Source organism: Gekko japonicus, unplaced genomic scaffold (assembly GCF_001447785.1).
Source record: "Gekko japonicus isolate JY-2015 unplaced genomic scaffold, Gekko_japonicus_V1.1 scaffold452, whole genome shotgun sequence".
Classification (NCBI taxonomy): Eukaryota; Metazoa; Chordata; class Lepidosauria; order Squamata; family Gekkonidae; genus Gekko; species Gekko japonicus.
Window position 1 is genome coordinate 729014 of NW_015167545.1, and position 26386 is coordinate 755399.

The 26386-nt window shown below is 45.5% G+C and overlaps 2 protein-coding genes across 2 annotated transcripts; both read right to left on the minus strand.

Moving 5' to 3' along the window:
* Positions 1 to 229: 229 nt before the first annotated feature.
* On the minus strand, positions 230 to 19945 carry GBAS (glioblastoma amplified sequence). The gene is made up of 10 exons (XM_015413633.1): positions 19837 to 19945; positions 13503 to 13642; positions 13096 to 13141; positions 10720 to 10814; positions 9997 to 10067; positions 7787 to 7927; positions 6318 to 6349; positions 3530 to 3624; positions 2603 to 2686; positions 230 to 1798 (listed from the first exon to the last, which is right to left on the minus strand). Exons 1-10 carry the CDS (start codon positions 19923 to 19925, stop codon positions 1734 to 1736), a joined length of 858 nt encoding a protein of 285 aa, XP_015269119.1. The 5' UTR covers positions 19926 to 19945; the 3' UTR covers positions 230 to 1733.
* Positions 19946 to 22921: 2976 nt separating this feature from the next.
* MRPS17 (mitochondrial ribosomal protein S17) lies at positions 22922 to 23348 on the minus strand (the record flags this gene model as incomplete). Its single annotated transcript, XM_015413626.1, has 1 exon — positions 22922 to 23348. A coding segment is annotated over one exon (300 nt), but the record flags the coding sequence as incomplete, so codon positions are not given.
* Positions 23349 to 26386: the final 3038 nt, after the last annotated feature.

Here is a 26386-nt window from a genome sequence, read left to right on the forward strand (position 1 = left end):
AACCTCTTCCGAATGTGACTGACTGCACATTACACCCACAACGCAATCCCTTGTGGGAACTCCTCGACACTGCCTCACCTCCCAACGGAAGAGTGGTGTCAAAAGGGGATGGTTTGCAGGCAAGAAGCAATCCTCTCTCCCTGAGATCTCCAGCCCCATATTTTTGATGGAAATATGTATCTGGAATATGGGCTGGGGGGTTCTTTATAAATATTTGAAAACCGAGTTGCAGGGGGGAAAGTGGAGGGCAGGGGAGGAATTCGGCACATAGTACGGAGGCAAAGGGAAAGGTCTCCTAATACATACTCCAGACAGACTTTGCGGCTCAGTCCTAAAGCTGCAATGCTTTGTGGGCTTATTCCAGAGCAAGCTCTACTGAACACTGTGGGACATTTTGGGGTAGAAATACATACAATCAAGCGGTGTGAGAGCCTTCACACAGAGCACTAAGAAGGGTATATGGATTTTCTGTTTCTGTTCTAGGACATTACATCAATATTAATTATTCCTTAACACTGACGACTGTCCGAAACAGTCTACCCCTTTCTAGTACAGAAGGCCATCCTCCTCGGGCTCTATATTTTTATAGCCATAACGGCCATCGGCAATTGGTAACACGTAACTTTGAGAATGCCTGTGTTCACAGGAACGGAAAAATCCACATGCTACATTCTCATAACCTTTATTAGGTCAAAACAGCCAGTCTATATCCTCAGCACAATCAAACCACATACAAAGGACTGCACCCATATCAATGCGTTTTGCCTAGCAGCTTCCCTGACAGGCCAGTTTTTACAAGCAGTGAGGTTCCTCTCATGCAGAAAAGCATTTTTCAAACTATTTTGCCCCACACCCAAAATTGCCACCCACAGCCTGTAGCAATACAACCCAGGAGATTTCCCAGTTGACTTATCTGATTGGCTAGGACAAAAAAAAGACAACAATATGGAGTGCTCCCTCTGTTCCCTGATAGATCAATGGACATGGGGAAGAGAATTAGAAGCTTTAGAGGTTCCCAACGAAGAGGAAAGCAAGGCGCCTGTTTGTTAACTTTCTGCAAATCCACAAAATGAGGGCAGAGGAATCAGAGAGGAATGAGCAGTCTCCCTGGCAGCTGTTTATGAAAGGCCCTGCATACACATGATCAAGAGCAAACATCCCAAAGGCCTTTAGACCCTCTGGCTGTTTTCCCTTCAAGTTTCAGATCCAGGATGGAACTGGGTAGATACAGTAAAATTACACATCCTTAACAAGTGGGTTGACCAGGCAGTAAATTTGCTGGAGTGTCAGGAACAGAAAGAGCTATTTTAGGCAGAAGAAAAGCTCTGTAAGTTTGACAATCGACCATGATTTTGGAAAAAAAAAATGCAGAGGAATTCACTGGAGAACCCACCCCCCTGATTAAATACAGCATTCATTCAAGATATTAAAGCTCGTGCAACTACTTAAATGTGTGCGTTTTCATCAGCACCTGCCGGCTCTTGGGAGTATCTGTCTGTGTTTCAAATCACAGAGAGCCAGGTTATGTGGCTGGACACTAAATCTTAAATTATGGCCCTATGCTTTTCCCCCAACACATCTCTAAGTGCTCCTGCAGCGACTTAAAAAAAAAAAGAGGTATGCAGTCCTTTCAAAAATCAACGTTTCTGTTGTCACACGCATACCCTCAAATGAACTTAAAAGACATACTGGTCAGTTTAAATCTACAGGCAGATGCCATTCAATCTGTGACTTTACTGCAAAGGAGAAATCTTCAATGGTATCATAATTCTGGATTCCATTTCCTGAATCAGAGGGACTGGAAATAAAAAAGAAGACAAAGGCCTTGTTTGTTAATTCAAAAAGGCTTATGCAGAAGTTACACATGAAACATGGGTGGGACTTGACCGCCAACAAATATTACACAAGTAAGCAGAAACGTCAAAATTTCCTAGGGGCGGAGGCTGGCACACCCTCAGCCGGCCCTCTGAACTTGGAAGATGCAGACTATGCAAATGAAGAATTCTCTCAGTCCGCCTGCGATCCTCCTGCGTGCTCCGTGCAAAGTGGGAATGGTGGAATGTTTAGGGTAATAACGATCCCTTTGCCAGTCATTGGGACAAACCACAAAGGAGCTATGGCAGAGACTCAAAGGGAGAGCGGTGCAGGAATTCAAAACACCCCGTGGCCAAATCCCTCCGTTGGATAACAGGGGTCATTTCGTAGAAAAAGAGCTAGGGGAACTCATTAACATAACTCATTAGCATATGCCACACCCCCTGACATCAGGGGCCTGGCGGTGGACCTGCAAGGCCGGCGGAAGTGCGAGGAAGCCCCGCCAAGGCCCTCTCTGGCCCCAGGCAGGCAGGGGTGGGGAGAGGCGGGGAGGAAGCAACTTACCCTCCCTCTTCTCCTGCTTCCTCCTGGCTGAATGAGGGCTGGAAGCGGGGTGGCCAAAAGCAGGGGGCGGGGCTTCATCGTGTGCCCCACCCCCCTGCACCTCACCCGGGGGAACTGCGTTCCCCCGCGATCCCCCCCGAAATGACCTCTGGATATGAACACAGCGAAGTCTCAGAAGGGATGGAAATTCGGTTTCTGGATCACGAGAGCAGCAAATTGTTACCTGTGTAGTACACCAGCTCATCCCATCCAGGTTTGTGCCATGCAGAGTTTCTTGTGTCTTCTCTGGACTGGAGATCTTTGTAAGCTGGGAGTGTTAGAGGAAAAGAAACCGGTGCCTTGATTTGCATTCACATCCTCCTTTCAAACAGAGCTGAATACCACAGACAAGCAGGTCTGCGGTCAGGTCTCCACTATAGACCCTGAACGGCTTTCACTGTCATAGCACCACCCGCCCTTCCCCATGGGGCTGCATCTCAATGAGGAGGCTTGGATGAACTGCTTGCAAGTGACAGAGGATTCATTTGTAGGAGGGGCAGCACAGACTCTTTGTTAAAGGGGAGTGCACACCCCTGGCTCTTGAGATGTTCAGATGCCAGAGTTACTGCCTGTTCCATCCCTCCCCAGGATGCCTCTTGTTCAGCCATAGACAGAAGGACGGCTGCCTCCCTAGAAAGCAGAGCAGAGGAGCTCTCTGGGATATTCTCATGTCAATTTGGTGGTTCTTATGCATAAAGTGTGCATGGACGGTGCATAAGTAAGGTATGCCCTGCTATATAACCTGTGGCGTATGCAACGCTGTTTGCCTTTCCCAGCCCCAAATGCAGTGATAAAAACACAAACAAAACCTGAGCACTCTTCTGGGGGGGAAATTATTGGGGTGCCAACCAGTGTTCCCTCTAAGTTGTGGAGCAAAAATTCTACTCTGTGAGCTACTGGCATTAAAGCTGTGAGCGAGCAATTTGGCTACTGCAACAATTAATTTGCTCTGGAGCCCTTTCCTGAGCTAAGCCAGAGGCTAAAGAACTGTGAGCTAACTCACACTAACTCAGCTTAGAGGGAACACTGGTGCCAACTGCACCCTTATGAGTTGTAACAGCAAGGAGCAAAGGTAAGGTGTGCTTACCGAATCACACTGAAGCCAACTTACCCCAGAGATGATGAACCATATACAGCTGCCCAATCTGTGAGAAAAATCCTCCAACGGCTTCTTCGTTGTCTTGTCGGAAACGAATGGCACGGGCCCTGAAAAGAAAAGATGGGGCTTTAAAAATCGAACGTGAGTTCCGGAGCTGAGACAGCAAAGGCAGGCATAGTTACCATGGCACCAGAATGCAGCAATGCCCTGGGCACCCCATATTTAAAAACAAACCAGCCCACCCAAGCCATCAATATTCAGAGCTTAATATTTCAAGTTCCGACAAGCCCATATTAATTTAGTTTATATCAGAGCACCTGTTATAATTTCAGCCAGATCATTGTATATATACAGCCTATAAAGCTTTTAATATATTCATTGTTTTATAATCTTTATTAAAGGTAAAGGTAAAGGTTTCCCTGGCTCGAAAGCCAGTCGAATCCGACTCTAGGGTGCGGTGCTCATCTCCGTTTCCAAACCGAAGAGCCAGCGCTGTCCAAAGACATCTCTGTGGTCATGTGGCTGGCATGACTAGACACCAAGGCGCACAGAACGCTGTTACCTTCCCACCAAAGTGGTACCTATTTATCTACTTGCAATTTCTTGCTTTTGAACTGCTAGGTTGGCAGGAGCTGGGGCCAGAGACAGGAGCTCACTCCATCATGCAGCACTTGGGTCTCGAACTGCTGACTACCAACCTTCCAGTATTTTCCAAACTCCTAATCTCTATTTTTGCATATCATTAAAACACAAGAGCAGGACCATTCAGAGTTGGGGGGAGTAGCTATCATTCTGAATTTCTCCTTCAGTTCAAGTCAGCTCTGCTTGAGAGGAAGTTATCAGATAGTTATTGGACTTTTATGTGACAACTACACAAAACCTTTCATTGTTCATCTTGTTTAAAAACCACCTTGCAGAAATGGGTCTCATCTTCTCATTTTAAAGAACAACTGCTGCTGCTTCTTAATTACTGTTTCCACAACAAAAGTCATAAAAAGCGATTAAAGAACAACTAAGGAATTAAGACTCAAAGACTCAGCAAAAATTACTTTTTAAACGTTGATGGATGAAGGGCTGTTTCAGTAAACAGCAAACCAAAAGGTTGTTTTTCTCTGAGAACAACTCTGATATTTTCCCCTTGTATGGGTTCTTATCCTCCTGGGTATTCACCCTCTCTGCGTGTCAACAAATTCAGTTAGCCAAACAAAGGGTGAGTGAGATTGCTATCCAGGAGGACAGTGTCCTGAGATGAAGTTTCAGGTGCTCACCTTACCAGCTTGTTCTAAAAACAGTCCAGTGTTTTTGAAGGTTATTTACATTAAAGAATCAGTCAATGCACCATGAAGGTGCACTCATAACCTTCTGGCCAGATGTATGTTATCCTTTCCAGGAACAAGTTCAAGGAAGACTGTGGGTTTGCAGCAGAAACAGGATGTGCACAGCACTGACAGACTGGTGACTGTGGCATCGTGAACCCCCATTCACCCATGCTTCTAAAATGATTGCATTTTTGTTTCTAAAAGGGTGTGTGTGCACACACATTGAATAAATTTTAAACTGAATCAGCAATATTTTATGAAAAAAATAAAAAGCAGACAGTCTCGGTGGGGGTGGGTTGAAGACTGAAACCGCTCCTAAGTACATTTATTTTTAACAAACCAAAGGAATGAGAAAGTTGTGCCTACCCCAGAGGTAATCATCTTTCAATGAACAACGTTTGTATTCATCTTTTTTTTAAAAGCTGCTTTGGCATGCATTTTGCAAAGCACACACCCATTTAGAGTTTTAGTCTATGGTCTGCAAAGTCATGCCCACAGGGAAGCCTTCCCCAGACTATAGTGGAAAATCAGTCCAATACAATTGCTGAAAACACCTAAAGGACCACAATGGCTTGAAGTCCTAAAAAATAGATTTCTGGGATTGGAAACTAAGAGACTGGTTGAGCATATCCTAAAAAAAGCAACATCCAAGAAGCAATTCAGCAATCCTAGCAAGAAGGGTTGCCATGAGTCACTAGTGACTTGACGGCACTTAACACACAAAAAAGCACAGCAAGACGTCGCTTGGGAAACTAACACCTGGGATGCAGAGCAAGTGGAAGGAGGAAATCACTCAGTGGGCAGAAAGCAAGTTAACCCAACACAAATCCTGCCCAGAACAATTGTGCAGAAACCATTACAAAAGAGACTGCTATGAATTATTTGGAAAGGAACTGAAAAGAAAACAGCAAGTATTATAGCATCACTAAACTGAGCTATGATATGGAACAATTACATGACTGCATTTAGAACAAGTATTCTTAACGTGGGGTCTGTGGATAGATTTCAGGGGGTTCATGAACTTGGATGGCAAAAGATTACATCTTCTTTTCACTAACCTTAACTGAAATATACCATTTCCTTCAATTATGAATGTAGGCATCAAACCACAGTACAAAAAATGTTAAGACCCCTGGTTTAGAAAGAGATAATGGATACTAGCTTGATTAAACAGGATGAGGAGTCTTGGTTTATCAAGAGCTAATGACTGTAATGGCTAAATCCTTCACATTGACAGGCACTATATCTCTGATTACCATACATTTTCGTGCCTTGCTCGTGAGTTTCTAGAGAAATATGGCTGGTCTCTGTTGGAGGCAGAATGCTAGATTACATGGACCGTCATCAGACCTGGCAAGGCAAGTCATATATTCACCGAAACCTCCTTCCAACACCTTCTTTACCGCTAGAATACAATATATAGATGACTGCTTTGCGGGTAAGTCTAGGATGCCATTCATAATATAGTGAAGGACACTTACCAGTAGTTTCCCCACTCAATCATTGTTCCAGGCTGAAAGAAAAAGAAAGGATGCAACTAAATAATCAAACCAGAATTCCTCTCTCCATTTCCCAGATTGGGAAGAGAACACAGGCTGCCCCCTTTACCTCTACGAAACCTTTCATGTTCTATTTAGTGAGTAAAAAGACAATTCAAGAGACCAGCAATAAGTATGCTTCCAGTAGGGTTGGCCATCATTAAAGATTTGGTCAACGACAAGGCTAAATATTGTCAAATATGATCAAATAATGGTCAAATATTTTAAAAGTATTAACTTTAATTTTTAAAGACTCAAAAGATATTGTAATGCTAGTTACAAAAACAATTAATTAACTAGCACTGCAAAACAGTGACTTTGTTTTTAATTGCACTGAATTACTATAACATTTAAAAATATTAGGTAAGGTTTTTATAAATGTGAACAAGTCTTCTCCTTGGCCTTTATCCTGGAACTTCAGGATCAGCCTGCAGTTACATATTTTTGTTTTTTTTAATGTAATTAGAATAGAAATAAAACAAAATATCAGCAACTATTAGAAAACAGAGGTCCCGGTCACACGGGCAGGATATCGCGGGGGGGAGGCGTGGCTGTTTGCCCCGGAGCGAACTACCGCGCGGCCGCCGGATCAAACGTCCCCCCGACATCCCATAGTTCCGGGGGGAGGTGCCGATCATACGTAAATCCTGCGGCACGGCAAAGAAGCGGCACGACGGGGGTTGTGTGTTTTTTAACCGAAGTGTGCGCATGCGCCGTTGGGTGCTTGTGCACATTCCATGTTTTTTTTTTTAACCGAAGTGTGCCCATGCGCCGTTGGGCATATGGAGCAGAGGTCCATCCCTGGCTATTAGCCACAAGGTACAGATGGATGTCTGGGGCAGTGATACTCTGTATACGTGGTGCTTGGGGGGCCACAGTGGGAGGACTTCTGGAGTTCTGGCCCTGCTGGTGGACCTCCTGATGACATCTGGGTTTTGTCCACTGTGTGACACAGAGTGTTGGACTGAATGGGCCATTGGTCTGATCCAACATTGGCTTCTCTTATGTTCTTATGAGCACAGCTATTGGCATTAGTAGGGGTGTGGTCAGGAATACTATTTAGTGGATGTGGCTTTTGCCTGTTCAAAAGACAGAACTTCCAAGAGAAAACCAGCAAACATGGAACCACTGGTGCAGTACAATCTCTGTTACCGGCATCTAGCAGTAGCCAGGCTGCCCTGTACTCTACCAGTAATAGCCTTCTAACAATATTTACAGGCAGGCCTATACAGAGTGTGTTGCTGGAGTACAGTCTGAATTTTAAGCTCCAACGTGACTAACTGAATCCCCTGTTACCTTGGTAAAAGAGATACTCATTTCTGAGGGGAACAATTCTGAGGCAAAGATAATGACAGGCACAGTTTTATTGTATTTTTTTAAATCATATTCTAAAAATCTAAAAGGGCACTCACACGAAGTTGGTAAGACCTCAGTTCATAGATATTGGGGCCTGCCCTGGGAACTGGTTCATTCCAGAAACTGAACTCCAGCAGCAGCTGATTCTTGCGCGAAAGAAGCATATTTCCCCTTGCTTTGCGAAACTCCATGAACTCCTAAAAAACAAAAATCCAGAGTGCAGAAGTGTAACAACAAGATGCTCTACATGCTTATTAAAAACTAATCCAGAGCATGCTATTTGGTTCCGGGGCATTAACAACTTAAACCTTGAATTCTACCAAATCTAATAATGTATTTGATATACAAATTTTGGGACACCTGGTTGACGTACAAATAGGGGAGGGGCTGTGGCTCAGTGGCAGAGCCATTTATTTATTTACTTATTGCATTTTACCCTGCCCTCCCCGCATGCAGAAGGTCCCAGGTTCAATGCCCAGCATCTCCAGCTGAAAGGATTAGGTTGGAGGTGATGTGAAAGACCTCAGCCTGAGACCCTGGAGAGCGGCTGCCAGTCTGAGTAGACAATATTGACTTCAATGGACCGAGGGTCTGATTCAGTATAAGGCAGCTTCATGTGTTCGTGTCAAATTCTTGCAACAATTATACGTTAAAAATTCAGAAGGCAACAAAAATTCTTTTTTTCAGAATTGATTGCCACTGAAGGCCAAAGCAGAAGCAATGGGGATGAGGAATCCACACATATGTATTTATATGTAAAGCAGGAGTGGGGGAATCTTACTTTTTATAGAAGTTGGAACATGCAGGTGCTTTATCTATTTCCACCCTAAATTACTTCTTGCATCAGAGCTGGTCTGGGAGAAAAATGTTTTGAATGGTGGAAAGCAAGGAGGTAAAGAGGGAGTAGGGAGAGGATTTAACCTCACTTGCACGCTCTGTTTTCTGTAAAAAGTAGACCCCCCCAATTTACATATGAACAAGTGGGCATATGTATAAATACACACTGATCATGTTTAGTTGGATCCTGAGTGCTGGGACAACACACAAGTACATTCATCAGAAGAGGGAGAGCAGGGTGGGTGGCATAGTTTTGTAACAGATTCAAGTGGGTAGCTGTGTTGGTCTGAAGCCACAGAACAAAGTTTGAGTCCAGCGGCACCTTTAAGACCAACAAAGTTTAGTTCTGGGTGTAACTTTGTTGATCTTAAAGGTGCCACTGGACTCAAACTTTGTTCTATTGGTTTTGTAATGTAATGGCAAAATGTCACCATACAAAAGCCCACCCTTCTTCTTAAATGCACAGTATAAAAGATGGTTACAGCAAAGTGTATCCTGTACACAGCAAAAGTCAGGGACTACTTGACTCTGCCTCGGGGGACTAGAAGAACAGGCGCTGCTAACCTCAACCTGGATGGAGCAGCCAATGCCCTAAAGCAAGTGTGAAGTTACCAAAAAATGTTTCTACATGACGCTTCAGAGACAAATTGAGTCTGGCCAAAAGATATGGATCTTCACCAAGATCATGACGGTCAGCTTCACAGGAACAATACTTTTAAGTTAACAGCTTGCTTCCGTGACAGGTTACAGCAGGCTTAACTTGGAAGTAGATGGAACAGAGATTTCCTGGCTATTTTCTTCACACTAAGACTAAGGCTTCAAGCAGCTGCCCCTAAGTTTCCATTCAGTTAGTAAACTTGCTTATTGCCTCTTGCTAATCTCATGACAGAAGAAGTTCCAAAGGCCCCACATGCAGTCAGCATGTACTCATCCTTTTAAGTGGGAAGAAACAAGTGCCTGTCAGGCTCCTTCTGAGTCAAAGGGCAAAGAACTGGAGCAACAGCAACGTAGGCAGACCACTGAACATGCCTGGCCTGGAAACTTTCACAGCAGTCTATTGAAGAGGACTGTAAAGGAGTGAAGAGCTTCCCTGTTCCTGCCGTCTGCTTCTTGTTTATTGTTTATTGGCATAAGTACAAGTGATGATGCTTCATCCTAACATAACTGAAAGTTAGAATACTTTCAACACCAGCATACCTTGCACAGTTTATGCAATGACAGCAGTGAGTACAACACTCTACGGCTCTCGTTTTTCAAGCCACAAGGCAGCCTTTGGAAACCTGGAGTTTAAACTTGCAGCTTATGCTCTGTTAGAGGATGCTTCTAGCAGAGGTCATAGTATCTAAACCAAAACCCACTGAAATCGGCAGTGTCACCCGGTTCTGAATAGGGCGGAGCTGATACAGTCCAGCTTTATACTTGGCCTTACCTTATCATGTCGAAGCTTGCTCATGACCTCCGTAAGGGCTGGGTAGCCTCCCTCATATCGCCAGAGGTGGACTGGAATCAAAAGGGGCAAGTTTTAAAGTCCCCTCCTCTTTAGAGAGACACTCGACTGGCTCGTTCTGCCCACCTCTTTCCCTCTGTTTCAAGTGGGCTTCAGCTCCATACCTCTAGCTTCCACATAAGTGGATAAACCACTTTGCTCTCTTTCGGTGCCCATTAAGACCACTAGGGGTCTCAAGACAGGAAGCCATGCTGGAGACCTGCCTCCTGAGCAAAGTTCCCTCTAAGCTGTGGAGTCTTGTGAGCAAAACTTCTACTTTGTGAGCTACTGGCATTAAAATTGTGAGCAAGCAATTTGGCTACTGCATAAATTAGTTTGCTCTGGAGCCATCCTTTCTGAGCTAAGACAAAAATGTGTGAGCCAAAGACTAAAAAACTGTGAGCTAGCTCACACTAACTCAGCTTAGAGGGAACAGTGCTCCTGAGCCACCCACCACTCCCTTGAAAGGCTTCTGAGCCTTGGTCACCTGGAGATTGACTCTGCTCCATGCCCCACCCTCTCAGGCTCCTTAAGCCACTGGCTGCCCTTTGACTCCGGGACCTTGTTTGGCAACCCACAGGTTCTCAGCCTGGCTAGAACAGAACACCTGTCGCAAACACACATCACCGGCACGGTTGCAGGTTGTGTTGTACATCTATCTCCTACCAGCCTGATCTTGCTCTCCGTACCACGTGTTCCACGTCCCCACCAGTGTACATGGATACTCCTTCCCTTCGTGGATCTTTGGCAGCACCTCTTTACTTTAAAAAAGAAAAGAAACAGACACATCATGTTGAATTTCCTTCACTGTGACCAATCCTCAGAACAAAATCGCAGCCCTCTCACCTGATGTTAAACGTACAATTTTAAAAATTGCTACCAAAAGGGAAAATAATAATAATTTGAGTGGAGGAATTATTTTAGAATGAACACTCTAATGCATGAGACCGGAAGCTTCTTCACTGTGCAGCACAAACTGATGCAGCCAGTTTGGTGTAGTGGTTAAGTGCGTGGACTCTAATCTGGGAGAACTGGGTTTGATTCCCCACTCCTCCACTTGCACCTGCTGATGTGACCTTGGGTCAGTCACAAGCTCTGGCACAGCTGTCCTTGAAAAAGAGCAGTTTGTGTCAGAGTTCTCTCAGCCCCACCCACCTCACAGGGTGTCTGTTGTGGGGAGGGGAAGGGAGAGGAGTTTGTAAGCCGCTCTGAGACTCCAAGTGAAGGGCAGGGTATAAATCCAATCTCTTCTCTTCTTCTTCTTCTTCAAACGTATATCCCAGAATGCTCATTGGTTTACATTTAACTCAATCTGTATCAGACTGCAATTTTAAGGAGAAGCGTCTTTTAAAAATTCCTGGGCATCTGGGATAGCGCACTTCTTCGGTGACTTTGAGCCAGTCTCCCTCTCTCTCTCAGCCTAACCAACCTTACAAGAGTCTTTTTAGGGTTCCTCTCGTCAGTTTAGCTGCTGCATGACTATACAGTCACAGATGGATTAAAAAATAGCCTCTACACTGGTTGTTCTTGGTTATAGGTAAAAGTAAAGGTTCCCTTGCTCGGAAGCCAGTCGAATCTGACTCTAGGGTTGCGGTGCTCATCTCCGTTTCAAAGCCGAAGAGCCAGCGCTGTCTGAAGACATTTCCGTGGTCATGTGGCCGGCATGACTAAACGCCAAGGCGCACAGAACGCTGTTCCCTTCCCACTGAAGTGGTACCTATTTACCTACTTGCAATTTCTTGCTTTCGAACTGCTAGGTTGGCAGGAGCTGGAACTAGAGACGGGAGCTCACTCCGTCATGCGGCACACTCGGGTCTCAAACTGCTGAACTACCTTCCACAGCCTGCAGTTCAGCGTCTTAACCACTTGAGCCACCGCAGCTCCCTACTTGCTTTATTGGTTATACTTGGCTATAAATCAAAAGCCCTGTTTTTATAACCACTTCTGAACGCTACAGTCCTGCATGTCATTTTTCTAACCCTGAGGAGAAAATAACCACATTAGTTGTGCTCATTTTTGCCCACAAAATGGACATGGTATGAGGGGCTGGACAGGAAACCCTAGACAAGCTGATTTCGTTACACTCGTAAGAGCCACAGTGTTCCAATTTTCCTTCTTCTAAACCAAAAGTCAGTATATTGTTATTGATATTTGCATCATTGATGTACACGGCACTTGAAAGGATACAGAAACACAGATCCCTGTTTCCTAAAATTTGACACAAGGGAGACGACAGACAGGGGAGGAAAACCGAGGAGGGGATAAACATTCATTTCAGTTATATGAATTTAGTCTGAAGCTTCAAGTTTTAGTAGAGGATTTTAAGAAGTTTGCCAAAAGCTTCACGGAAAAGGTGGGTTTTGAGGAGAGATCTGAAAGAGGCAGGTAGCATCAAGCAGATGGTCTGCGAGGCAACTCTAGACATAATTCACAGCTTCTAGCTTCAAATCAGTGGCAAATACCTTGTTTCTTTTTTTTCTTTCTTTCCTCCTTTTCCTCATTATTCTTTCCCACTGTCTAAATCAAGACTGCTAGCTCCTTGGGGGCAGAGACCTGTTTTTTTACAAATTTATGCTGCTTTGTAAAGCACCATAAGACATTGGTGGCACTGCATAGCCAACTATGGCTGCGATCACACGCACTAAATAATCCACTTTCATTCAATTTTAAATGCACTTTCCAACTGGATTTTATTGTGTGAACTGGCAAAGTCCAGTTGGAAAGTGCACTGAAAGTGGATTGAAAGTGGATTACCGTATACCCTTGACCAAAGGACAGTACACGCCTATCTGGGATGGTCGTCCTCTTCAATAATCGAGCGCGCAGTTTTGGGAGGGAGGCACATGGAGCGGTGAGGGAGGTCGGGGACACCCGCCTAGCCAGCCAGATCAGCCGAATCAACCCTGGCGATCAATGGGGTGACAGATGCCGCAGCCAGATCACCCTCACTTCCTGAAAGTGGATTATTTAGTGTGTGTGATCGTAGTCTATGAAACTCCAGTTTAAAATCCCCAAGGCACTCAGTACAACACCAGGACTTACCAAAGCTGGTTGTAGGAGTCTAGGCATTCTGGTTTGACATTGTGAACTGAAACGGCAACAGTCAACAACAAAGGTTTAAAGTAAGGGACTAGTATGAGCAATAACCAATTAAATACACATGAATTTGCATATGAATAACACAACAATTCAGAAGGGGAAGGACGCTGTTTTTGAGAATGCCTGCATGTGTTATAGCAGGCGCTAATCAGGAAAAGGAATCTTTCCTGTGTGTGTGAGAGAACAGGAAATACCCGCCACCCAAGGATCTGTAACTACTTACAATGAAATAATAAACCTCTGAAACGTCTTCTACCCAATTAATCAGGAGCAACGTTTAATCAATGAAAACCTTTTGAATAGTTAAACCTAGAAGACTAATTAACTAAATACTTCAACCAGTGACTCACACTGTATTTTATAGAGACTGCTGGTCTCCCTTTTGGCTAAGAGATTGGAATGAGCATCTTTCCTGGGATCAACCTTGCGGACAAACAATGATTTTAACCAGCTGTCTTCACCAGATCGGTTATTGGATGACACCAGGCCCCTGCAAGTTAAAAAAGATAGCATTAAAACAGTATTCCTGCTACCTCAACTGCATTCTGTGCCATCATCGTTAGATTTCGCAGTCAGTTTGTGAATGGTGCTGAACACCATTTTGTGAGTCCACTTGATGTGTCTAAAGCAAGACATGGTTTGGACCATCCTGACTCCCAGCACTACTACTTTTAAACCATCACTATATACAGAAGTCAAGGACACATTGCCTTGATCTGGATAGCCCAGACTTGCCTGATCTTGTCAGATCTTGGAAGTGAAGTAAGGTTGGCACTGGCCAGTGTTTATATGAGAGACCACCAATAAATAGCAGGGCCAGTAGGCAGAGTCAAGGAATGGCAAACCACCTCTGAACATCTCTTGCTTGAAAACCCTGACAGGATCACCATGGGTCAGCTGCTGCTTGACGGATTAAAAAAAAAAAAAGACATATTATCCAGCAGGAGACAGATGGTGCATCTTTGCCCCATCTTCTGGAAAGAGCATAATTACAGTTTAAAATGTACATGCTGACTCAAGGTTATCTGGAGGATTAAAAGATAAAACACCTGTTTCACTGCAAGCGCCCATGTCCTAGACAAGAATGGTCTACAAAAAGCAAGATGTGTCCTGCAGGATTCTGACACTGCAGCGAAACAGAGCCAGAACAACAGAAGAATGATGGCACTACCAAATCAAAGGCTCAAAAGAGGGTCCTTTCTAGAGGTCCTATTGTGGTTTACCTATATAGGGTCTATATAGCAACAAAGGAGATTTTGACTGCCACTAGTGGTGGCAGAACTGAATGCAGAGAAATCTGAGGGGGGGGGGTACAATCTGCCAAGAAGTTTCCCTGCACATGCCTCAGAATGAAAGCTCTGTGACAGCATGTTATAAGCCTCATGTTAACTATTGGGATATGTGTGACGCCTAGATTTCTTACCTGGGGCCCTAAAATGCCTGGCCATGAATTTATATATATTAGTTAGCTAGGAAAGTCACTTAACCAGCTACATGACTTTATCCCAGTGGGCACTACAGCTGCAGGAAAATAATGGCTTACCAATACAAACTGGGAAGAAAAACAGGCATTTAACAATGGAGTCCTAAGCAGAATTATGCCCTTCTAAGTTCATTGATATCAGTGGGCTGAAAAGGGTGTTAACTTTGCTAAGGATTCCACTGCAAGTTACCTTTTAATCAGATCTAGTGCAGAAGGGAGTGAGCCAGCACATAAGTCATTCCGAGAGTCTTTGACCGTCTAAAGCTTGGAGCCCTATTTATATCATCCAAGTGTTCTGCAGCGTAACTATCTTTGTTGTGTTTCAATACAGCTGACGCAAGGCTAAAAGACAAAGACTAAGTAGGAAGACTCTCTCCCACTATCCAGATTTGCAAACAATGTTTTTGTTATCTCAAAGAACCCACTTGTATCTTGTTTCCCACAGTATATGGCCTAGAGAGCATGACTTCTTAAAAATCTTCCATGCAAGATAGTGAGGATTATACGATGTTTGCATAGTTTGCTGAAGGTAAAAGTTAAGACAGCATACATCCTTGTTGACAGACTGAGTGTGGGGAGGGAAGGATCTGAGAGGCTGTTGGTTCAAATCTAATCTTGGCCCCATATTCAATAGGTGGTCTTTAGCAACACTGTCCGTCTAGTATCTAGGAGCTCAGAGTGGTGCACATTGTCCTCCCTTATTTCAGCCTCACAACACTACTATCAGGTAGGTTAAGCTCAGAGATAGTGCCTGGATCAAGGTCAAGTCCCTCTCTGTCAGCCTCAGTCACCCAGTCTGCAGTATGGAATGACAAGCAGGTGACCCACAATGATATGCAAGGGCCATCTCATTTCCTCACTATTTCCAGTTTCCCTTCCCTAGTTTCCCCCGTAGTCTCTCCCCTATTCTTGCTTCCTTCTCTCCTTCACCTCCGGCCAACCTACCTTAAGGTCCCCTCTCCCCCCATCTTCAGCTTTCCCTCCTCCTCTCCCCAGGAAAAGTCTGGCTAAGTTGCAAAAGTCACGTGCTGCCTGCCAGGCCTGGGTTGCACAGTACCCACTGGGCCCAAGCAAGTTGTATGAGTTGTGAATCACTTGCCAGGCCTGCTCCTAATGAGTCTTCCTGTATTAGGAGACGTGACATGGGGGGTGGAGGAGGCCCTTTTCCAGGTTGTTTTGGCCTCCTATTCTACCCCTGCCCACTGCCATGTCTTTGCTTTACAGAAACCAACGCTTGGAAAGCTCTGCAGTATATGGTTGCCTAGCCACACCCAAAATGGTCACTGAGAGCTCAGTGGGCATACTTTTCTTAAAGCTATGGGTGTTGTTTTGATAATTTTGAGGAATTTTAATCCCTTGATGTATTTTTTTTTAACATTTCAGATTTTTCTGTAAACCACGGACTTCCTCCAGTTTGTGCAGAAACCCTCCTCTGTCTCTGCCTCCATCCTGCTGTTTTAAAATCCACATTCTATGGCTCAGTTTGAAATTAGATATGACAATACTGGCCTGCCTTACATGGTTGTTGTAAAGATTACTGTGACAATGTGTCCAAGGATTTTGAAGAATCGAAAAGCTATAAAAATATGAAGTATAATTACTAGCAGAGCCTTTGCCCAAGGGTGGACAATCACTGTCAGCTAAATAGGGATGTCTCACTTAAACATTTGACTCCTGAACATATGCTTCCAGGAAACTGACATGTTTTTCAATTCGGTTTGGTTTGTTGTCTTGACCATAGATCCAAACACAAATTTAGAGAACAGAAGGAAACATATACATCAGATAGAGCCAATACAAACAACCCCTTGTCCTTGTGTCTCTACAGTTATTTACCTCAGTTTTTCAACTGCAAGAGCAAACATAGCCACTTCATGCATCAAACGTCTGACATTAAACATCTGATTTACATTGATTTGACCAAGACGAGAAATAGGAAGGCAATGGAGACAATATATAAATAGTGACGGACATCCTCACCTGGGCCTGCACTACATACACAATGTATACTATGGCCCCGTTCACATGGAGCATTTGCTGTGCTGAAGGCACAATAGTCCCACGGATTTTCTGGGCGCGATCACACTGGAACATCTGGGAAGCGTAGTGCACCCGTGGCTAACCCGTGGCTTTTCGCCGAAGATGCGGAGTAAAAAACTACTGCAGAAAGTGTACTAGTTTCCGGAAAACGTGGGGCAGGGGTGGGCATCTGATCGCGTTTCCGCTTGAATCCCGTGGCATCCAGCGCCCGTCCATGTCCCATTGCAAACCGGATGTTGTTGTTTTTTAAGTCTCCACAGGATGCGCACAAATGCCCAACGGCACATGCGCACAGAGAGGAAAGCGAAAGTTCCGTTGGTCCACAGAATGGTGCTTGCTCGATCATGCGGGTGCGCAAACTTTGGTGAGAAAAAAAAATCCCGTTTGCCACGGAAGCGGCGCCTAGCGATTGCCAGTGTGATCACGCCGCGCCGCTTCTTTGCAGCGCTTCAGGATAGCTGTGTGATTGGCACCTAACGGCGTAACCACAGGAACTCCACGGGACGTGCGATCGGGCTGCCACGCTTTACTTTGCTCCGGGGCAAACAGCCCCCCTCCCCCCCCCCCCGGCATTTTCCAGCCCTTGTGACCGGGGCCTATGTGTACTATCAATCAGGCCTGACCTGACCATCCTGACTCCCAGCAGTACTACTTTCAAACCATCACTATATGTGGAAGTTATGGACACACCTGGACAGCCTAGATCAGCAGCTAGCCTGATCTCATTAGATCTTGTAAGCAAACCAAGGTCAGGCCTGATTACTATTTGGATGGGAGACCTCCAAGGAAGTCCAGGGTTGCTATGCAGAGGCAGGAAATGGAAAACCACCTCTGTTCGTCTCTTGGCTTGAAAACCCTACAAGATCACAGAGTTGGCTGCAACTTGATGGCACTTTACATAATAGGGTTGCCAAATGAGGCTGGGGGGCAGGGAATCCCCCGCTTTGGCGGCCCAATTTCCGATGCGACGGAATCGGGCCCCGGGGGGAACCCCGCCCCCCGAAGCTGCGTCACCAGAGGTGACGCACGACGTAGGGCACGTTGGGGGGGTGGCCCAGATCGTCGGGGGGGGTCCCCCTGACGATCTTGGCCACGCCCCCAACATGCTACGTCGTGCGCCACTTCCGTTGATGTTCTGGCGGCGCGCACGCGCACATCCCCAGCCAGGTCCCGGAGCGAGAAGATGCTCCCCCCGCCGGTGAGTAAATTACATTTGGCAACCCTATTACATAAACACACACAGAATGTTTCACTTTCCCCCCAAATTGCTATTTTCCTCCTGGAAACAACAAAACAAAACCAGAAAAAAACTGTCCCCCCACCATGGCTTCAAAATTTCAAGAAATTTTACATCTCTAAAAACCGGCCAGAATTTTAACCAAGTAAAAACTCTCCTGTTTTGTATAATCCTAAGAACAGAGCACTAACTTCAAAATCAAGCTCGATCATCATGCAGTACCAAGGAGCTTAAAACAGTCACTAAATACCACTGAATATTCTTTTGTGAGTTGTCTTTAGCCCTCTGGTGGGAAACATGTCCTGCCTGGATAATGATATTTCTTAAGCTGTTTTTGAATTCTACAACAGTAGCTGGTGGTTCGAAAGGTGAAAAAATGTTCAGGAGAGAAATAAAAGGGTATATTGTTAGGATTATTTTTTTCAACCCCATTTGAAAGGCCACTTGAGGAACTCTTTCTTAAGAAAGTTTCAGTAACCTCTCATTGTTTACGGCTAGACTCTTAAACCAGAAAATAAGTACATAACATGTTAAATTCTGGTCTCCATGGGCAATGGCCTGTAGATACTTTCTAGCTAGAAACATTTTCTTGTTCTTTCTTTGCCAAAGAACCAAAGAGCAGATAAAACAATGCTAATTCCCAAAAAACTACCGTCACAGATTACAGGATTGTTCTTTTATCTGTTTTAAACAGATGAACAGAGGGAAATTCATTTGGACCAAGAAAGGGAGGCATATGTTTGGATACAGAAGAAATTCGTATTGGAAGGTGTATGGAAGATTTTTTTTTAAATCACCATGTGGCAAGAGACCAGGGGTTTGGCTATTATGCAGCTTCCAGAATCGGGGATTATGTGGGTGGGGTGGTAACAGCAGTCAGAATAAATCAGACATTTGGGGGAAACCTCTAGAATACGTTGCAAGCTAATGAGGAAGTGGAGTTGGGGGGACACACGGAGAAGAGATGCAAATGGTGCAAACTGGAAGGATACATGAAAAAGGGCTGGCGAGTGGCGAAGATACAGCCTCCTCCCCAGCAGCTAATTCACACATTCAGCGCAGCATTTTGCTTGTCTAGGCTCACTAGACAGACTGAGGAGAGGTTTAACGTGTGTATGAGAGGATGGGAGATTAGTCGCTTGGGTTGCAAGCAATGTTCCCTCTAAACTGTGGAGTCCTGTGAGCAAAAATTCTACTTTGTGAGCTTCTGGCATTAAAGTTGTGAGCAATCGATTTGGCTGCTGCCTAAATCAGTTTGCTCTGGGGCCATCCTTCCTGAGCGAAGACAAAAATGTGTGAGCCGGAGGCTAAAAAACTGTGAGCTAGCTCACACTAACTCAGCTTAGAGGGACCGTTGGTTGCAAGCCCTCCTGCCCATGAGAAGGAGGGAGAATTGAGAGAGTGAGTGAGTGAGTGGGTGGATGGATGGGGAGGGCTATGAGGTGAACATCTAGGCAGCTGCCAATGGGAGCCCTGAAGTGGGGTTTGCACATTTCCACCTGCTCATCCCCTCAGGAACACTCCCCCCAAGTGTGTTTCTAAGACTCTGAGGAGAACCCTCGCAAGGGGGCTTTAATAACGGGAGGGGCGGGCACGGGATTGGCCACTGTCCGGCGTATGTTTACTTTTTTTATTTAACACATTTTTATGCCGCTTTTCCATCCAGTTCAGGGTTCCCCCCCCCCCCTTCTTACGAGGACGGGACTATTCGACTGACAGAACGGGTCAGCGAATTACGATCCTCCCCCTTCCCCCCCCCCGCGGAGGCAGAAACCCCCAGGCGAGGCCTTGACCTTGACGGTGGGGGGGAGGAGGCGGAGACCCATCCGACCTTGCCCCCTCCTGCCCGCCTGCCTCCCGCGCGCGTCACATACACACACCCCTCCCGCCATGTTCTGCCCCCTCCCACCGCGGCTCCCCTCACCTGAGGAAAAAAAGGCGGGAACTGGCCCCCTGTTCGGCGAAGGGGCGGAAGCGGGCCCCGCTCCCCCGCAGCAGCGCCCCGGCCGCCATCTTGACCACTGAAGCTGAAGGCGGGCGGTCGGGGGGAGAGGAGGGAAGGGGGCGCAGTGTGCCCCGGCAGCCGCTAGAGGGACCTCCTCGGGGGAAGAATTAGGATGGGAGGGGGGAGAACAGGTGGGAAGCGCTTCCCAGCCCCAGCCTCCCCCCCTCAGGATCTATGTGGACGCCCCAAACCCACAGTGTCAAGGCTAAGCCCTATGCCGTATGTCACGGCGGCGATGGAGAGTGTCCCCGCCAGATTTCCGCCCCCGCTTCACAATGTCCAAATTATTTCAGTTGTACCCCTCATGCATTGTATGTTGTTTTTTAAAAGTATTTTTTAAAAGGCAAAGGCCCTCTGAGCATAGACAAAGTGCATTTCACTTGTGAAATAGCAGGCCAATTTCTGCAGGACAAGCCCAGGAACAGCTGCTGCAGGATATCGTATTGATATCTCTATTATACTCCAGGGTGCAAAGGTTATCTCTTATTTTAAGTGTTCATCTGATTGTATATTAAAGTTCCTGGATAAGCCTTCAAGTAAGATAAAAGACTGAACAGAGCTTATGCCCTCTAACAGCCCCCCCTCCCATTTTTAAATCAGTTTATGGAAAATTAGTGCATAGAGTGTACAGTTTATTTTAAAAAGTAAAGTAGCATTTTTTTTTTAAATGAATACATTATGCTCCGAGTTTCTTTTTGGAGTAAAAGGAAGACTTCTGGTCCCTGAAAGGTGAACAAAATAATTACACCCAAGATAATGCACATGAAGTATTTTCAACCCTCAAGACACTTCTCTGTTTTTATTACTAATATCAACTAAAACAAGAACAACAGATTTATTTCTAATTTTAAAGTGCCTCAAGATTATTTTTATTTTTTGGCTGCAACAGACAAACATGGTTATCCCTATAGAATACATTTTTTCCCCTGGCTTTACATCCCCTCATTTTGGTAACAGGCAAGGAAGACGAAATTCTGCTGGGACTTGATTTTTGGCCAGTTGTCAACCATAATATAAACAGAAACAGTGCCTATTATAATAGTTTCCTCTCAAGAGAAAAACAACAACAACCCTTCTACAGAGAGACGGTGCGGGGGGAGTGGACAGAATGCTAGTCAAGGAATGGGGAACTCCCTGGCTTCGAATCCCTAATAATGATAGGGCCATTTACTATCACTCAGTAGAATCTCATAAGGTAAGGGATGAAACTAAGCCACTCTAACCTCCTCTGGAGGCAGGCTACAATAGGGATCTACTAAATAAGTAAGGAAAAAGCATGAAATAGACCATCATACCTCCCCTGAGCACAACCCAAAAATTCCACACAAGTCTCACTCAACTGGAGCCATGCTGTCCTGCACAGCCTGTTCATTTCAATGGGGTTGGAGCAGAAGAACTGATCAAGAACAGACTGTAATCCAACCAATCCACCTTGCCAATTCTTCATGGAACTCAAAATATGCCAATTGAGCTGATTGCCTCACGTTCTTACTTCATGATAGAGCCAACACTGGAAAGAATATTTGGTCAATTTCTTCCCCCTTTTGAGTACAACCAGCGTAGACTTAAGTTAGAGGATTTATATCCCACTTCTGAGAGCTCAAAAACAGTATAGAAGAGTTTCCTTGAAACGCCCTTCATTTATCTCCATCTTCGACATCATTCTATGCACAACTAAAGCCAATTGTTTTGCCATGCTATTGGGATTTATAGTACAAAGAGTAATGGTTTCATGTGGGTCGATGAATGGATCTCTGACAAATGGATGATCTCTGACAAATTAACTGTCCTCAAGGAGCAAGCTCCCCCCCAAAGAAAAATCATACAAGAAATCAGAGTTGCGGGGATCATAGCAGACCATTTTTCAAAATATTGTTTTCAAATTTTTATCAGCTGAATATTCTGTTCCTCATAGATCCCCAGAAGTCTGAAATTTGATGTGAAGAATCTATCTGATATGGGGTACAAACTGCCCAAATATTTCCAAAAATATCTGAGATAGCTAGCTCAGTATTAGCAATTAAAATATCTGCTTTTGCAGTCACTATTTCCATATCCCCATTTATTGAGACATTTTAAAAGGGGGGCATGTCAAATTCATGAAGATGCCATACAGCTCTTAGATGTGATCGCCATGAATTTGACAAGCCCCCCTTTAAAAAAGTATAAATAAGTGCAAATATGGAAATACTGACACCAAAAGCAATTTTTTTCTCCTCCCTGCCTTTCTACTCCACTTAGACCAACTGTGAGAGTGCTGCTCTTTGAACTCTGAATATAATATTCCCATGCATTCTACCCCCCTTCAAAATAGGCATGAGCAAGGATGCCCTCTTCATCTTTTTCTGTATGCTTTCCCCAAACACACAGGCTGTTTTAACTCTTTCCCACCTCGTTAGGAAGATCGTGGGACAATCCATACTGTGACTCAGTCCAATGTTTTGCCCCACTGATCTTTAGGGTTTTCAGCTGGTAATACTAAAACCTATCAGTCTCCTCCACCTGACAGTATCGCCAAATAGATTGTGTTCTTCCTGATGTTTAGCTCCATAAATGTATGTGTTTCCTACCAAGTTCAACATGAGGGTTTTAGGGCAGCGTTCACATAGACATGTGTATTTTCATAAGGCCATCAGCTTCTCATCCACGACGAGGGACACCAGCATGAGAAGACTTCTTGCTCAGCACACAAACATGACTGGACTGTGCATGTTTCCTCTGAGTACTTTCATGGGAAAGAACTGAATCCAACTATTAATGGAGGAGGAAGAGTCTGTCGTGCATGCCCACCTCCTCTGTGCAGCTGTGAGATCCTCTTCCTTGCACTTTCTTACCTGCTTTCGACTGCAGGTTTTATAGCACTTACTGAAATTCAATATTAGTTTTACATGTTGTATGTTATCCCCAGTGGCTGCATGGCAAAGAAAAGACTTGAAAGTTCTATAAATAATCAACTTAAGGTTATTTGTGATTTTTTTAAAGAGTGAATGTTTCTGTTCATAGCAACAGTTAACTCCATTTTATTATTATTAACTGCCACCATCTTAAAAACACAGAAGCACCATGTCACGTACAACCCCTTCAAAGAGACATGAAAGAAAAGTCCCGTCTTACAAAGCCTCGCCTCCCCTTCATTTATCTGGAGAGGAAACAGTGAGCTCTTGAAGTTTTTCACTAAGGAAGCTGGTGTCTCTATCAGTGAGGTTTTCTGAGTCTGTTACACTTTCCAAGAGTTTCGATCCTGCACAGGGCTTCCCGGTCACAGGATCAATGACTTTCCCAACCTTGTACACGATTTCTGCCAGTTCATGTTTCACATGCTTGGTCCTCCGCACTGGCAAAGCTTTCAGAAGGACGATGTCTCCCACAAGGCACTGCTGCTGAGGATCGTGAGCAAAATAAGTTTTCCTCTTGTTATAGAACTGCAGGAGAAGACAGAAGAATTAGAGTCAAATAAGTTTAAAGCTCTACTGTCAGTAGGCATTTTCCCCCACCCAAATTGCACTCCGTTCAGGTTGGAAGGAAGCAATGGAGATGTGAATGAATTAAAATACTGTTATTTATCTAAAACCTTTTGCTAATGGTAAGAATATAACATTATGCCTAAACTATGAAGTTCATAGTTCTCCTTTTAAGCTATGAACTCACTTCAGTGGTCTAAGCCATTATTCTGTCAATCTCAGCCCCACCCCATCCCACTCCACTTGATTCTCTGTCATGAAAGACAGCTCATCCTGGAAGGAGCAACTGATTTCTCCCTGACTGGCTAAAAGGACATTAAATATCTCTCAGCTTGGAAGGAAAGGGCTAAAGCATTCACTCAGCCACAGGGAGTAATATTTTGGGAATGGGACAGGAAAAATAAGAAATAGTTAATGTATTTTTAAAGTAGTGAGGATAACTGAAAATACATGATTTATAATAAATAGCCATTATTCCTAAATTAAAAATATGGGAATTCCAGGATCCCACATGCAACCCACTCAAAAGAACTTCCAAGGCGACTTTCAAACTGTAACTTCCCAGTGAGCTCTATTCTACGAAAGCTTATGCTAGGAACAAAGACTTATTAGCCTTTAAAACAGCATAAGAGTCTTGTTTAGTTTTGCTGTATCAAGCTCACACAACTTCCCCATGAAATTCAAAGTGCCTTAAACACTCCCTGATGTCTTGTTAATTGGTCCAGCAGCACTCACACCGTCTGCATGTAAACAGAAACATTGCAAGTGCACATTTTTGGACACTCCTTGCACTAAACAGCATCTGGAAATGAAAATGTACAGCTCCCTGCTGCCCCTGTCTTTCTGCACTTTAAAATACACATTTTCCCGTAAGCTCATTGTTATTTTATCTTGTCTCTTTTTCTTGAGTAGAAGAGGACCCAGGAGCAGAACCCCTCAGGTGGACAGCCAGGTCATCACTTATGCTTGTATTATGCAAGCATAGACCTGCTCCATTTCAGAGACAGTACCAGAAGCTCCCTGCTCTTACCTTAGCTGAGCCATGTAACCACCACCATAAAGCATCATTTGGGGATGGAGGAGAAAGACAGCAAGGGAGAGAGAGAGAAATGAAAGAAGCAGGGAAGCTTACAAAAAAAAGAAATATTAAAATCAAGAGTAGATCTTTCATTACATGCTAGGGATGAAAAATCAGGTTCTAATAGTGCCACCCTACATAGGGTTATACTCTTCTAAGCCCATTCACTTCATTAGGCTTAGAAGGGTGTAATTCTGCTTAGGATGGAACAGCAAATGTATAAAATAAGGCTATGGCTGGAGACCATAACTGGACAAAGACAATCGTCACTTACTTGCAACCTCTGCAACTTACTTTCCCTCTAAGGAGCTAAGACCCGTGTTTTATCCTTACAACCAGTGTTGGATTTACGCACAGGATTCAGTAAACAACACTTCGGGGTCTCAGATTATGAAGAGTTTTTAAATTTAAAGAAACCTATATTTCAAGTGTTATACATTTCTGGCAATGCCATGGGGCCTCTTAAACTTGACATACTTTAGGGTAGAGGTATCGAACTCATTTGTTACGAGGGCTGGATCTGACATGAATGTCACCTTGTCGGGCCTGGCCATGTGTACCATGAAACGTAGTGCCAGGTACCAGGGATATAAACTTCATAAAGGAAAGCAGCTGGTAAGCTTTGAGTTGGTGTGTCCTCTTTGCGAGGCCCCCCAGGCTACAATGGGGGGTGCAGAGGAAAACCCACATGGGCAGACTGGAGAGCCAGCAGTGCAGTGCTGGGCAGACGCCCCCATGCTGCCCAGAAGGGGGGGGAAACCCCTTCCCCAGCCTGCTTCTGCAGCAAATGCTGTGAGCCCTGGCCCCAGGGGAATGAGGCGAAGTGGCTGGGTGTTGTGAGCTCCCCCCACCCCTGAGCCACAGTGGAAGGGAACTGGGAGGATGGGTTGAACTAACTTCCTCTGCTTGTTGAAGTGTGTGGGGGGGCCCGCGGCGGCCCAGGTGCGAGGCTGCATGCGTGGCAGAACCCAGGCCGAGCAAAGCCCAATAAGCCAGAGACTCCCGTGTGGCAACCGCCACCTCTGTCCAGGGCCACCAGGTGATCCATGGAGGTTGATGCCAGGGGTTCAAGCCAAAGATCACTGGCAAGCCACCCCATCCCCATGCAGCGGCAGCCACCCCAGGCCGAAGGCCACCAGTATGTCCAATGGGGGGCAGGCACCACGGGCACAAGGCCCCGTGTATGGCAGAAGCCCCAGGCCACCCAGCAACCGGGAAATCACCGGTACCACCCCCTCCCATGAGGCAGTAGCTGCCTACGGCGGAAGGCTGCCAGGTGGTCCATGGGGGAGGGAGGCCTGGCCGTCGTATTGTGTGCTTGGTGGCAGGACTAGGGCCCCGATGTGCAGAAGGAACTGCCAAAAATGCCCCCCCCCCCTGGGCTGAAGCACAGCCGCTGAATGGGGGTGCATGCAAATATCGCAGTGCTACCTGATAACTGGCCCCGGCAGAGGATCATCTGTGTCACCTCCCCACGCAAACGCTAATTCCCCGCAGCCATTTGGGGCAGCATCCTTGGAGCTGCAGGCCGAGTGGAGAGGTGAGCGACCCTGCCCTGGAACCCTGAGCTGGTGAGAATGCAGCTGCGGCAGTCCCGACTTACCACTGAGGCTGCCGCTGAAGTGAAGGGGTTCTGCTTGACTGCTGCAGACGAGGCTGCTCCGCTGCGCTGAAGCCACAATCGGAGTGGCTCCGCCCCCCCCCCCAGCAGCCTCCTGTTCCCTCCCCCACACCAGTTGCTTGCACGTTAGATAAGAGCCCTGGGTGGGCCAATTCTAGCCCGTAGGCCTTACGTTTGACACCCCTGCCTGAGGGCCTCAGCACGTCTTAATCCGGCCCTGCTCACAACAACGATGGGAGGCAGATAAGCCTGAGAGATGATTTGTCCAAGTCCTTCATAGCTGTGGCAGAATTTAAACTCGGTATTCCC